The 12,795-nt window shown below is 43.0% G+C and overlaps 1 protein-coding gene across 1 annotated transcript in view; it reads left to right on the forward strand.

The window, feature by feature from the left end:
• The first annotated feature begins 3,880 nt into the window (after positions 1–3,880).
• Positions 3,881–12,795, forward strand: part of TENM2 (teneurin transmembrane protein 2) — a 479,009-nt gene continuing 470,094 nt past the window's right edge. The window contains exon 1 of the mRNA XM_059416332.1: positions 3,881–4,164. Within this exon, the coding sequence (XP_059272315.1) occupies positions 3,881–4,164 (284 nt within the window). The remainder of the gene's footprint in view (positions 4,165–12,795) is intronic.

Genomic DNA, 12,795 nt, shown 5'->3' on the forward strand with positions numbered 1-12,795 from the left:
TTGTCGCTCTCTCCACACGGCAATGCCTGCCCCTCTACCCCAAAGTTACCGTCGAATACCTCTGTAACACAAATGTCCAGAACTATCTATGACTAAGATAGTGAGTGACTGCATCTTTCCTTCTACGTTCCATTTTGTTAAGTCATTTTGAAGATGTACCCTCTCCGTGAGGCCTATCCTGAACATGCTGTCGAAAAGCAAAAGTCACCCTTTCTCCCATTCCCCTCCCTCACTCTGAAACCCCATCACCTGATGATTTTTGTTTTACTTTGTTATGTTTTTCATGACACTTAGGAGTTTCTAACCTGCTATGTAATGCTTTATTTTGATATTCTTTCTTTGTCTCACTAACACACAAGTTCCACCAGGGAAGGAAATCTGATCTGCTCGTTCACTGATAGAGCCCCTGGACCCCGAGTGATGCCTGATACAAGGCAGGCTATCTGCCCATATTTTGCACAATGAATAAAAAAGTGTCATAAAGAACTTTAGTGGCCTACATTTCTGCAAATTTCTTAACTTCGCATAAAGGCCCAGTGCTGTGTTTCTCCACCTTGAGGAATATAGCCTGCTATTAGGAAAACTCACTGAAATTGTATTCTATGGAAATTACCATATCCGTGCAAAAGAAAAGTTTGTCTTTGCAAGTGATAAAAATCTAACTTTAGCTTTAGATTATTAACAAATTGAAAACTCAAGATTAAAATCACCACGTGGCGCACAACTCCACCAGTTCCTCAGCAGACAGCTGAGGACCTATGGCCCTAATGCCAAGAATCAGCATCCATCCCAGGGGCCCTCTAGGGAAACTGAACTTTCCTACTTAGGTTCTGGGGCTTCCCAATAGCTCTTCCAAGCTTGGGGACTGGCTATTCCCCCTCCCACCATAGAGGCATCCTACAAATATCTTAGAGTCATTGAGCCAGGAACAGAAGCCCAAAGAGAGTGCCAGAACGGCCATGTCCCGCAATATCACTGACGGGAAAAGTTTGATCAACTTTGAACCCTCAGTATGCTCGCACTACTGGACTAGGAGTGTCACAGGAACCTGCTCCTCTGCTGGAAGGAATTAGGCAGATGCCCAAGGACTGCCTAACTTGGGGCTACCCTGAGGAACATGTTGTTCTGGATTCTCAGATGGCTTTCTGGAAGAGAATCAAAGTGACGAATTTTCAGTCTGTCACGCTCCCTCACACATGCACGTACGTGCATACACAGATCTACGATATCCTACAAATGAACGAACCATCTGACCAGCTCTTCTGGAGGAACAAGATCCCCTCCTGCCACATCCCCAGACACCCTTATTATACTCTTAGGTGTGAGTAAAACAGGAGAAATTAGCTGCATCTGAGCACGTTTTTTTTATCTGCATATAGCATTGGAGTTTCTTTATCAGACAGAAGAAATTACATGAAAGATGAAAAGGAATGAGTAACGTCCAAGATGGCCAATCATCTTCCCAGAGAGTTGTTGGATTCCCTCTCCTCTTTCCTGCATCCATTTATTTTTTTCCTCTCTAGGACCTCCTATGACTTCAGTGAGTGCCCCAAAAATGCAGAGCTCCGATTGCCACCATGCAGTGGCGAGGTTAGGGATGAAAAACCAATTTTAGATATTTCCTGCTATTGATCTCCATTTATCAGAAAGGTTTTTGCTGTGTTGGTTCACTGCTGTGCTTAGGCAAAGGTTTCTGCGGATTTACTGCCACAACTTATTCAATCTGTTATAAAGTAGCATCAGCGTTCAGGGGGCCGCTCTCCTTTCTTTGACCCAGTTTTAAAAACCTCCAACCAAAGGTGCTTCATTAAGTTTACAGAGAGGTTACAAAGCGATCAGAATTCTTCCGACCATTGCTACCGCAAGAATTACTTCAAGGACTCTACATTTTACCCACCAGAAGCTATTGTCTTTGGGTCTGAGGAATAACTGCCATACAAGATATTTTATCAAAATCCAGTGGAAGTATCAGAGATTTTTTTTTCTTCCTTCCTTTATCCCTTTTTGATGATAACCGATTATCTAGCTTATAAATTCCAAGTTTACACTTACTCTTTGGCCTGTCTTCTTGCAGAGTGATTCCAGAAACCAGGATGGTGGCCCCAAGACAGACACTGTTAAATATTGGCACTCAGCATTGCAAAGTATGTATTCCAACTCTCTCTTCGAAGGCAGCCCCTACAATGCTTACTGCCTAGACAAAAATATGGTCCAAGCAAGTGAATGCTTGAAAGGCTCTTTTTAAAAATTCTTCTTTGAGGGGGTGCCTGGGTGGCTTAGTGGGTTAAAGCCTCTGACTTTGGCTTGGGTCATGATCCCAGGGTCCTGGGATCTAGCCCTACATCCCCATCGTCTGGCTCTCTGCTCAGCGAGGAGCCTGCTTCCCCCACCCCCACCCCTCCTGCCTCTCTGCCTACTTGTGATCTCTGTCAAATACATAAATAAAATCTTTTTTTAAAAAAATTCTTTAGATAGATTGGTTTATGTTTATGTTCTAACCTGTCTGTTAGGTTTACTTCTTGCCTACCCGGACCACAGAAAGCACAACTTTGACCAACAAGCTCTTCTTGGTTCCCAAGTCTGTGTTATTCTGTTCTTTGCATTCGATTCTGTACGCTGAGAGTTTGAAATTGCAGAAGCTCCCCAGAGATTGGCAAATGTCAAGTATCCTCAGGCATAGCAAGTGGCTGAGATAGTGAGACACTGCCTGCCAAATGGGGATTGTGTTGTTATTATCATGTTTCTGGTGGGATGGTGAGGGGAAGAAAAGCAAGAAGGAGGAAGGCTCACGTGGGCACAAACACCTTACCTTTAGTTGCTCAGCGCCATCTTGCCATGACCAAAGTCATACTAACTGCTATTAGGGGCAGTTTACTACCTCTGTTACCACCCACGCCTTGGATAAATGACAAATGGTAGTGGATACTTTTAACTTTTCACTGATGTTCATAACCTAGAATTCTTCTCCCATGTAGGATGAACTTCTCCTTACTTGAAATTGTCTGCTTACTTTAATTAAGACTTCACCAATTCTCCAACTTGCTGAGCTTGATAAAGAGTAATTTACTGCTTCTCTTCCCCTTTTCTTTCTTTCTCTCTTTTTAACTGTCTCATCCTTGTCGGGCAAAGACAGCGACGAACAACTGACAAACAGCGTGTCATTAATCAGGTCTTTCTTCGGGGAGAAGCCTCTTGATCGGTGAAAGTCAGAATTTCCAAGCCAGTCTTGCTGATGGTCTATGTTGTGTCTCCTTATCTTGGCTTCTCAGCATAGGTGTCTTTAGAGTTCAGCCAAGAGGGAGATGCTAGAAAATTCTCAACTTGACATTCCAGCTCCAGCAAAAAAGCGAACAGTATATAGTGCTGTGGTTAAAATCGAGGGACTGCAGAGTTGTCCTTCCTCTCCTTCTTCTACCCTGATTTTATCCTGCAAGCTGCTGCTGGTCAAGTCTCTGTCCGGTTTTCACCCCTCCGGGGAAATTTTCGGTGACCCCGCCCCACGCCACCCACAGTTAAGTAAGGTTCCTCTGCCCCCGCTCTCACGGCACCATCTGTTTTTTCCATCGCAGAGCTTCTTAGATCCTATTTAAATTAATTTAGCAATTGAATTTAAAATGTCTAGATTGTCAGTTCTCCAAGGAGCGAGATGCTGTCTTACTCATTGTCAGATTCCACCTGGCATGGAGTAACTTCTCGAGGAGTAAACCTCTGTTGGCTGGGATTTTGTGAGCTTGGCGATCTGGAAGCTGGAAAGGGTGTGCTCTCTTTCCTTTGTGTTTCTGTCAGCCCCTCGAGACACAGGTGGCAAATTTGCCTGCCTTTTTAGATCTAAGGAGAGCACTTTCTTAGGTGGAACAGGGACACTTGGAGACTCTGGGCCATGAGGATTTCCTCTTTGCCTTCTTCATTCTACCACCCTCATGCAGAGAAGATGAGGGCCCAGATGCATATTTATGATCTCTGGATGAATGTGCCTTCTCTACCTGCCCGTGGGGAGCTCTCCCACCAGTCTCCCCTCCACCAGCCGCATTTCTCTGCTCTGACGGATGGAACTGACCGGGCCAATTGCTATGCTGATGAACCACTCAGCTACCTGCGCAAATGTTCCGGAGAGATCTCCGGGGATAAACCACATTTTAGAGATGGATTCATCCACAGCCTGGGGTGAGCCTTTCCGCCCTTAGCTAGTCGAGTATGGCAGGCTAAGGAAGATGAAAGGACTGTGGTATCCGCGCTCACTTTTTAGCAACCCGAGCCCCTGTCCTTGGGCTGGTGAGAAGCCGTTACTGCATATTTCACTTTTCCCAGAAAGTTATTCAAATTGAGACCTAGAGGTCTGGGTGTCACTGTGCTCATTGAAAGAGGGAAACCAAGAAGCTGCACTGAAAGCACTTAAAGGAAGGATGCATTACCTTAAAATATGCAGATGGAAAACTGACATTATTGTCAATGTCAGAAGTCACCTTTCTGAATAAACAACCACCTCTGGGCAAATGTGGGGATGTGTTTCTTTCCATTTACAAATGACTGAGTATGCAGATGTGAGGAGGGGGAGTGGAGCCCCGAATGCAGGGTTGCCTACTTTCATCTATCCCTAATGAGGAACACGCAGAAATCTGTCAAGAAAGGCATCACGGGCTGATTTGTGCCTTCTGAATAAAGGGGATTTCAGTGGTAAATCTGCCAGCTGGTTTTGTGCCTGAGTATTACATCAGTCTCTTGTATGATCTTGCATCCTGTGTAAAATGCAATATTTTGGCCTAATGGGCAGGATTAGCAAGAGCTGGGAAGCCATAAATGAAAGTTTCTTGTTTCTAGAGAGCAAGTTAGAGCTTTTATATTATCTGCCGCAGAGCTTGGTGAATTTAAATGTATCTCTTGGGCTTTGGTAATATTCGTGTTAATGTCAAAATTGATCCCATTGTTATTGAGATGTGTGGGTTTTCAGGCCAAAGACACACAGTGCCTGTTGCCAGGGCTGATGAATATCTGCATGGGATATGTTCCTTCCAACCTTTTCCCAGAACTGAGTGAGGTTATCACTGGAGCCTGCTACTGAGTTCTGTTTGTGGGCCTGGATTTTTCTGTAATTCACTCATAAACGTAATTGACATTCACTGACTACCTATTGTGTGCAAGGCACTTTGTTCTACTCTGGGGACATAACAGTGAGTAGACATGTTATGTCTACTCTGGGGACATAACATGATCTGGGCTCTTCTCCTAGAGGATCTCTACCTAGGCATGGAGATGAACAATAAAATACACAAGCAGGAAGATTGTGATTGTACATTGATCTAGTGCTATGGAGGGAAAGAGCAAGAAGAGAAGAGAGGGGATTATGGAGAGGAATATCACTAACTCTCTTGGTGATGAAACAGTGTTTAATCTGAGACGGAAGGGATGAAGCCAAGCCAGTCTTGGAAATAAAGAGAGAAAGAGCTTTCGAGCCGAAACAATTAGTAGGTGCAAAGATCCTAACCTGGGGAAGAATCCGACATGTTTGAAAAATGAAATGGAGACGAGCATGTCTAGTGCAAAACAAGGAGGCTGAGTGGGAGGAGATGGAATTAAAGAGGTTTTGCAGAGAACACAGAGAGGGCCTTGCAGCCACGCTAAGGAGTTGACTATTTCATGCTATAATAGTTGACTATGCATGGCAGTTGGAAGCCATGAAAGAGAGTTTTTGCGTTCAGTTTCTATTTTTAAAAACTGTATTTTTCTAAAAAAAAAAAATGTGACAAGGTTGTAAAGAAATTGGAAACTTTATAATTGCTGATGGGAAGGTAAGATAGTGTTGCTCTGGAGAAGACAGGGTGACGGTACCTCAAAAACTTCAAAGTAGAATGACCATCTGATGCAGTGATTCCCCTTCTGAGTATGTTCCCCAAAGAACTGAAAGGAAGGACCCCGGTATTTGGGGTATTTGGACACCCGTGTTTCAGCAGCATTATACACAATAGACAAAAGGGGAAAATAAACCCATTGTGCCCCAACAGATGCATACATAAGCAAAATGCAGCATATACACACAATGGGATGTTATCTAGCCTTAAAAAGGATGGAGATTCTATCACATGCCTCCACACAGTGAACCTGGAAGAACTTTGTGCTAAGTGATATAAGCCAGATGCAAAAACAAATATTAGAGGACCCCGCACGTACAAGGTACCTACAGTAGTCGAGTTCCGAGAAACTGAAAGGAGAATGATGGTTGCCAGGAGCTGGGGGAAGCAGAATGGGGAGTTCGTGCTTAATGGAGACAGAGTTTCCATTTGGGAAAATGAGAAAGTTCTTGAAGATGAATGGTGGGTGGTGGCAAAACAATGTGAATTTACATAATGCCACCAAACTGTACACTTACTGGTTAAAATGGGTAATGTTATGTCTATTTTACCACCAAAAAAAAAAAAAAAAACCTACCAAAAAAAAGCAGTTCCCACTATTTTATGCTAGATAGAAAGGAAGCAAGAGACCAGTAAGGCAGGCAGACAGGAGGCTGTTGCTTTGGTTCCGTGTGAAGGCAATGGTAGGCTAGAGGCAACAGGGAAGCAGAGGCTCTGTGGGTCTGAGACCCATCTTAAAGGGAAAAGCTACAGGATATTGATGGATAACATCACCGCTCTTTGTAGTTAGAATACACTTGGAGCCTTTAGACCACACTTCCAGGGGTAAAGACTGGCAAAATCCCTTTGACTGGCAGATGTGTTTAAACTTGACATCTTGGTGCATGACAGGGAGAGCTTTATTTTTAAACTCTTCAGTAGTCTTGGATGGAATATGGGAGCGATTGCTGTTGACGTGTGAATATTTGCCTGCTCTGTCATCTAGCAGTCATATGCTCTATGTGAGCACGCTTTGTCTTTGTGATTTGCAGTGATAACTAGCGTGAGGCTGGAGTCGTTCATTCTCTTCCTTATTAGTAATGCATGTCTGCCATTAGCATATGCAACTAACTACTCCCTTTCCCCTGTGCGGTGTTGACATTCATTGTAATGATTTATTATCCAAGCTAAATAACCCTCAATATGAAACAACAAACATGCCTATGTTTGTGTTTTCCGTTTGTTTTGTTTTCTCTTTCTTGCTTCCGCATAAGTAGGTAGTTCTTTGTGTGATAATTATGTGGTACAGAAACAAGCAGTTGGGAAGCCCACTAGAAAGGTTAAGAATGTTGATAAGGTTTATTTTTTAAAAAATTGAAAATCCACCCAATTTTAGTGGCATCTCACACTACTGCCTTAGAATTTGAAAGATAACTAGATTATTAAGAAAATGTTTGTTATGAGCAGACACTCCATGTAAGACTTAATGATCTATAGAAGGGCCACATTCGGGCTTCTCTTGGAACCTCCAAAGCCCACAGGAGTGTCCTTTTGTTTGTTTGAGATGTTGCCAAAATTGTCTGAACCATGAGGTTACAATGTGGTAGCGAGTTGTGTCTGGGTCCAGAACTCTGCAGTCCAGCTGCCTGAGCTGTATCCCAGCAAAGCCCCTGACTGGCTCTGTGGCTTTAGATGATTCACTTAATCTTCCCAAACCTCACTGGCCTCATCTACAAAATGGGAATCATAGTCACACCTATCTCAGGAGGTCCTAGTGACTATTAAGTAGGATAATAAATGTAAAGCTCTTGGGGCACCTGGGTGGCTCAGTCAGTTAAGCCTCTGACTCTTAGTTTTGGCTTGGGTGGTGATCTCATGGTTGTGGGATTGAGCTCCGTGCCCAAGCTCCACATTCAGCGCGGAGTCCGCTTCAAATTCTTTCTCCCTTTCCCTCCCCCTCTGGCCTCCCTGCTCACATGTACATGCTCTCTCTCTCTCAAATAAGTTAAAAAAAAAAAAAAAAGGTAAAAAAAAAGTTAAAAAAAAAAGCTCTTGGAACAGTTCCCAACTTAGAAAACATGCTCAGTAAATGTTAGCTGTTACCATCAGTGAACCACAAATAATATTGCCATGAAAATACATTATGTATGAAAATAAATGTATGTAAAGGCATCATATAGACAGATAAAGAGAGAGAGATATACACACTGAAGTCATTTTTGTGTGAACATGTATATATGACAGTGAAATTAACAGGCAGAGTGATAATAGTTTATGGAGTGCTTGGTATCCGTGATAAATTTGAGTAGTATTTTATACTGTACAAATGAGATGAGAAATCTTGATTCATAACAAGTTTGATGTTCAACAAAGGCATATCCTTACCCTCCTCTGGTCATTCTGTTTCTTACTAAATTTATATTGTTCATTTTAATCATTGTGGAACCTCCCCCCCCCACCCCCCCACCCCGCAAACATGAGTTTGGACACAGGAGCCTTTTCACTGACTAATGACAATTCCCATATCTTAATATCACAGACAACTGATTGCATTATATTTCGTCCAGTTAAAGTTACCTTACCTGGCTTACTACGGCAGTTTTGTTTTGTAAAGAAAAAGAAACGCTAATTTTTTTGTTGAGTTGCAGCTTAAAAACCTAAGCAGGTTATTCTTGCCGCAGGCTTTTCCCCAATAGAAAATTGTTATTGATGTTTTGTAAGTATCACATTCTATTCAAAGGTAAAAGGCTGCTTCCACTTGCCATTTTTCTAGTGATTTTTTTTTCTACCCTGTGTCTGCAAGTCAACACTCCTGAGCTCAATTAAAATATGTATTTAGCCACTGGATTTGCAGAGAGATGATCTAACTTGAATACTAATTCCTGGGCTATTGCCTATGAATACAAGGATGGCACACATTGAGGGATGGCTTTCAAGACGATGGCCAGTGAGCCCAGGACGCCTGGCAATGAGCACAGCTCAGTACAGGTGTACAGCTAGATTCTGATGAATTTTGCGGCAAACAGTTTTGCTCATTAAAATCACAATTTGATGGAGCTCATGTCCTCCTGAAAAATTCAAAACCACCAATGCTATGCCCCTGCTTACCTTCCTAGTGCCTAGCAATCCCCAAAGACAGACATGAGTATTTCCCAACCTCTGCTCTTAAGACCTGACATATAGCGTCGTGATAGCAACTACTATTTATGGAGTTCTTACTGTGTTTCAGTCCTCAGCCCCTGGCTGGGAACGGAATGAGGATCAAAGGCAGGCACAGTCCCTGCCACACACAGCTGCCATTCTAGGGACTAGGGAGGATGTGGTGTCACCATGGGAATTCCTGAAGCTTTCCTCTGAGGAAGGGCAAACTGAACAGAACAGTGAAGGCTCGGTGACTAGGAAAGAACATCTTAGGCCAGAGAAGCAGGGTACTTGGCTGGGTGACAAGTGGGTGCATGGCCAGGTAAGCAATGGGGTGAAGTCCTGGGTGGCTAAAGCCAGGGAAAGCCAAGTCCAAAGTAATTCTCGAGAAGTGATCAGTACGAGTTTACCTAGGATATGGTGGGAGTTTCATCTTGACTTTTCAAACCAACTCTAGTACAATAGTGCGTACTAAGTATACCGTTTTCCCCAGTGCCTCAGAACATTACAGCCTAAAGTGGTGAAATAGGGGCACCCGGGTGGCTCAGTGGTTTAGCTTCTGCCTTCGGCTCAGGTCATGATCCCAGGGTCCTGGGATTGAGCCCCGCATCAGGCTCTCTGCTCAGCGGGGAGCCTGCTTCCCCCCTTCTTAAAAAAAAAAATTTGGGGCACCTGGGTGGCTCAGTGGGTTAAGCTGCTGCCTTTGGCTCAGGTCATGATCTCAGGGTCCTGGGATCAAGTCCCGCATCGGGCTCTCTGCTCAGCAGGGAGCCTGCTTCCTTCTCTCTCTGCCTGCCTCTCTGCCTACTTGTGGTCTCTGTCTGTCAAATAAATAAATAAAATCTTTAAAAAAAAAAAAAAGTAGTGAACTAATGTCATTCCTCAGCTGGGAAGTGATAGGTGGAAGATTGAAACCCAGAGCCTGAGCTTATGACCAGCATCTTGTGCTTCATCTCTAGGGCGCATCCCTCACACTGTCAAGTGTGACACTGATTCCGCGTTGTCATCCATTGCCAATATGGTCTTGTAGAGTCTCTGACTTAGGTCGGCATTGATTTGGTTTTCATAAAAAGAAGCCAGGCTAACTGCTGGCAGGCTCAAGAGGGAACACCAATGAACTCTGACACAGCTCTTGTTACCTTTATCCCAAATCTTAGGTCTTCAGGCCTCAGGTAGAGGTGTAGAAATCAGGGCTCGAATGTTTTTTTGGTCACCCTGGGCAATGCCATGGCTGAGAGAGGATGGCATAGCTTTTTCAGCTGGTACCAACTCATGATTCCAAAAGAATTTTTTAAAGATTTTATTTATTTATTTATTTGACAGACAGAGATCACAAGTAGGCAGAGAGGCAGACGGGGAAGGGGAAGCAGGCTTCCTGCTGAGCAAAGAGCCGGATGTGGGGCTTAACCCCAGGACCCTGGGATCATGACCCGAGCCGAAGGCAGAGGCTTAACCCACTGAGCCACGCAGGCACCCCCATTCCAAAAAAATTTACGGGGGGCAAACACAGTATTATATTTAAAAATGGTTTCAAGATATTTAAGGAATAAAAATCATCCCCTGGTCTTTAGTAGACGAGCAGGAAAGGAGAAAAGAGGGAAAGCTGAGGAGAAACACAGGTACGTTATAAGCCCACTTCAGTCTGTCTGTCTGTGTCTCTAACTCTTGCTTTGAAGCCAAACACTTGACAGATGAACCCAGCACTAAAGAAATGCCCTTTTTTTAATGCAGCAAAGCTTGGTAATTGCTGCAGAAAGATACTTAGTGGCTCATAATATTCATATAATCAGATTAGTTGTGAATCCTACCTCAGCGGAGGATGTTGGAATAATCCAATTCCTGCCTGTTTACCTTGTCTGTGTGAGAACTTCTTTCTCCCAATCATTTTATCCTTTCTGTTGGCCTCAGTGGGTGCTCTCAACAAAGCCACTCTAGTATCTGAGAAATCAATTACTAGATGAGAAAAAAAGAAAAGGAGAAGATGTAAATGTTCAAAGAGGTTTGGGGTTTTGTTTTTGTGTTTGCTTTTTTGTTTGTTTGTTTGTTTGTTGTTTTGTTCTGGTTTTTGTTTTCGTTTGTTTGTCTTGCTTTCTTGGTAACAGTTGAAACAACCCTGAGGTTCTCAACCTATGCTACTAAAATTTTGTTGGGCGGTTAACATCTCAATCCATGGACAACTGCCTCATGACCAATCCTCTCTGAGCTTTGAACATATGGCTATGTCTGATGGCTTCGCTGATTTCACCAGGGAGAGTTTTGTAAGATCTCTATTTGAGGGAGCAGCCACTACACAGATGAGTGATACACTCCTGGAATTAATTATAGCTTGCCAAGTTGGAGGATTGATTCATTCTAAGCCCAGAGCCAAAAACTCATCTTAAAGCTGGCATGTTTTTGCTTATCTAGGTCCAGCGCCCCTTACAGTCCCCCGGACCCATTGTCATTTGTACTCTGCTTTTAATAGTGGACTTTGTACTGGGAAAGTCCTTAGTTTGAAATCCACTTTCTAATCATAAATGCCTAAATGTAGTGGAGGCCATACATTGCCAGGGACTGATAATTAAGAACGATTTTACCTTGCAACTCCAGGCTTCCTCTTTGCTGTGAAGTCCTCCTTTCTTCCTGAAATGAGAGTGGCATTTCAGCCATCTGGCATAGGCTGCTGTCAATAAAGGAATCCAATCACTTTTACCCACATTATAATGCATGAGTAATGAGCTTGGTCTTTATAAATAAATATGTGCTCCCTGAAATATAGGAGTGGCCTCCAGCATTTCTGCTCTTTCCTCAGAGAAATAATACTTGAACAAATGATATATCAAGAAAACAACCTAGTAATTCTTGGACTCTAATAGGAGAAAACAGCATGGATTACTGGTGGTAGCCGCCTGTCAGTCTTGGAAATCTACCTAAAGGCTTGTCAACTGTGTGAGGTTTTCTTCTTACCAAAGTCTCACTATCAGGACAGCTCACTTTTGGCTTGATGAGTTGTCACCCCACCTCCCCTTAAGGCACTATGGCTCTCTACTCTTCTGGAAGTAAATCCTAATGGGTGTTCTCCTAGCTTTCCCTGGGGAAAGGGTACAGGGCAACTTCTCTCATTTGGTGTTAGGTCTTTGAAGACTGACTTTTTCAGTTACCTACTAGACCTGGTATCTTCTTTGAAAAAACAAAACAAAACAAAAAAAACTTCCCCAATATCAGACCCACTCTTCTACAGGTCCTAATACCAAAAGTCCCTATCAGTAATTTGCTTTGGATAGATAGCCAGTGCACAAGGGTCAGCGCCTCCTATAGCCAGGCTTGAATGTTAAATAGTAGAAGGAATAAAACTATTCTCCATTTTCTGTATGTTTAGCCTCTCGGAAACAAGTCACAAGTCTTTTATTTTGGAAGCATATTTTACAGAGAAGAAGACTTCCTAAATATGATTTGATTTTTTTTCTTCCCTTCAGAGAAAAAGGATTTTAAAACTTTTTGTTTGTAGCCTCCAGAGATGGCTCAGCCAAACCGTCAAAATATCCCCACACTGAGAGAAGATGCTGTATTGTTTCAGAGTCCAGATCTGCCTCTTGTGATAAAGAGATTTAAGTCCTCACTATTCACCCACTGCAAGCCAATCTGAGCCATGGAATATATTGAAATGATAGAATGCTTTCAAGTTTAGCATTTTTTTGTGTGTGCTCTATGGTTGGAAATTCTGTTGGAGAAATATGGTTGGACTATTTTGACAATTTTTAACCTGCTTAAATTGGATTTTTTAAAGTGCACAAATTGATGTTCTGCCTACTTGGAGAATGTTTTAAAGATACCAAGACTTCAAAGAAAA

Source organism: Mustela nigripes, chromosome 12 (genome assembly GCF_022355385.1).
Source record: "Mustela nigripes isolate SB6536 chromosome 12, MUSNIG.SB6536, whole genome shotgun sequence".
In the NCBI taxonomy this organism is placed as follows: Eukaryota; Metazoa; Chordata; class Mammalia; order Carnivora; family Mustelidae; genus Mustela; species Mustela nigripes.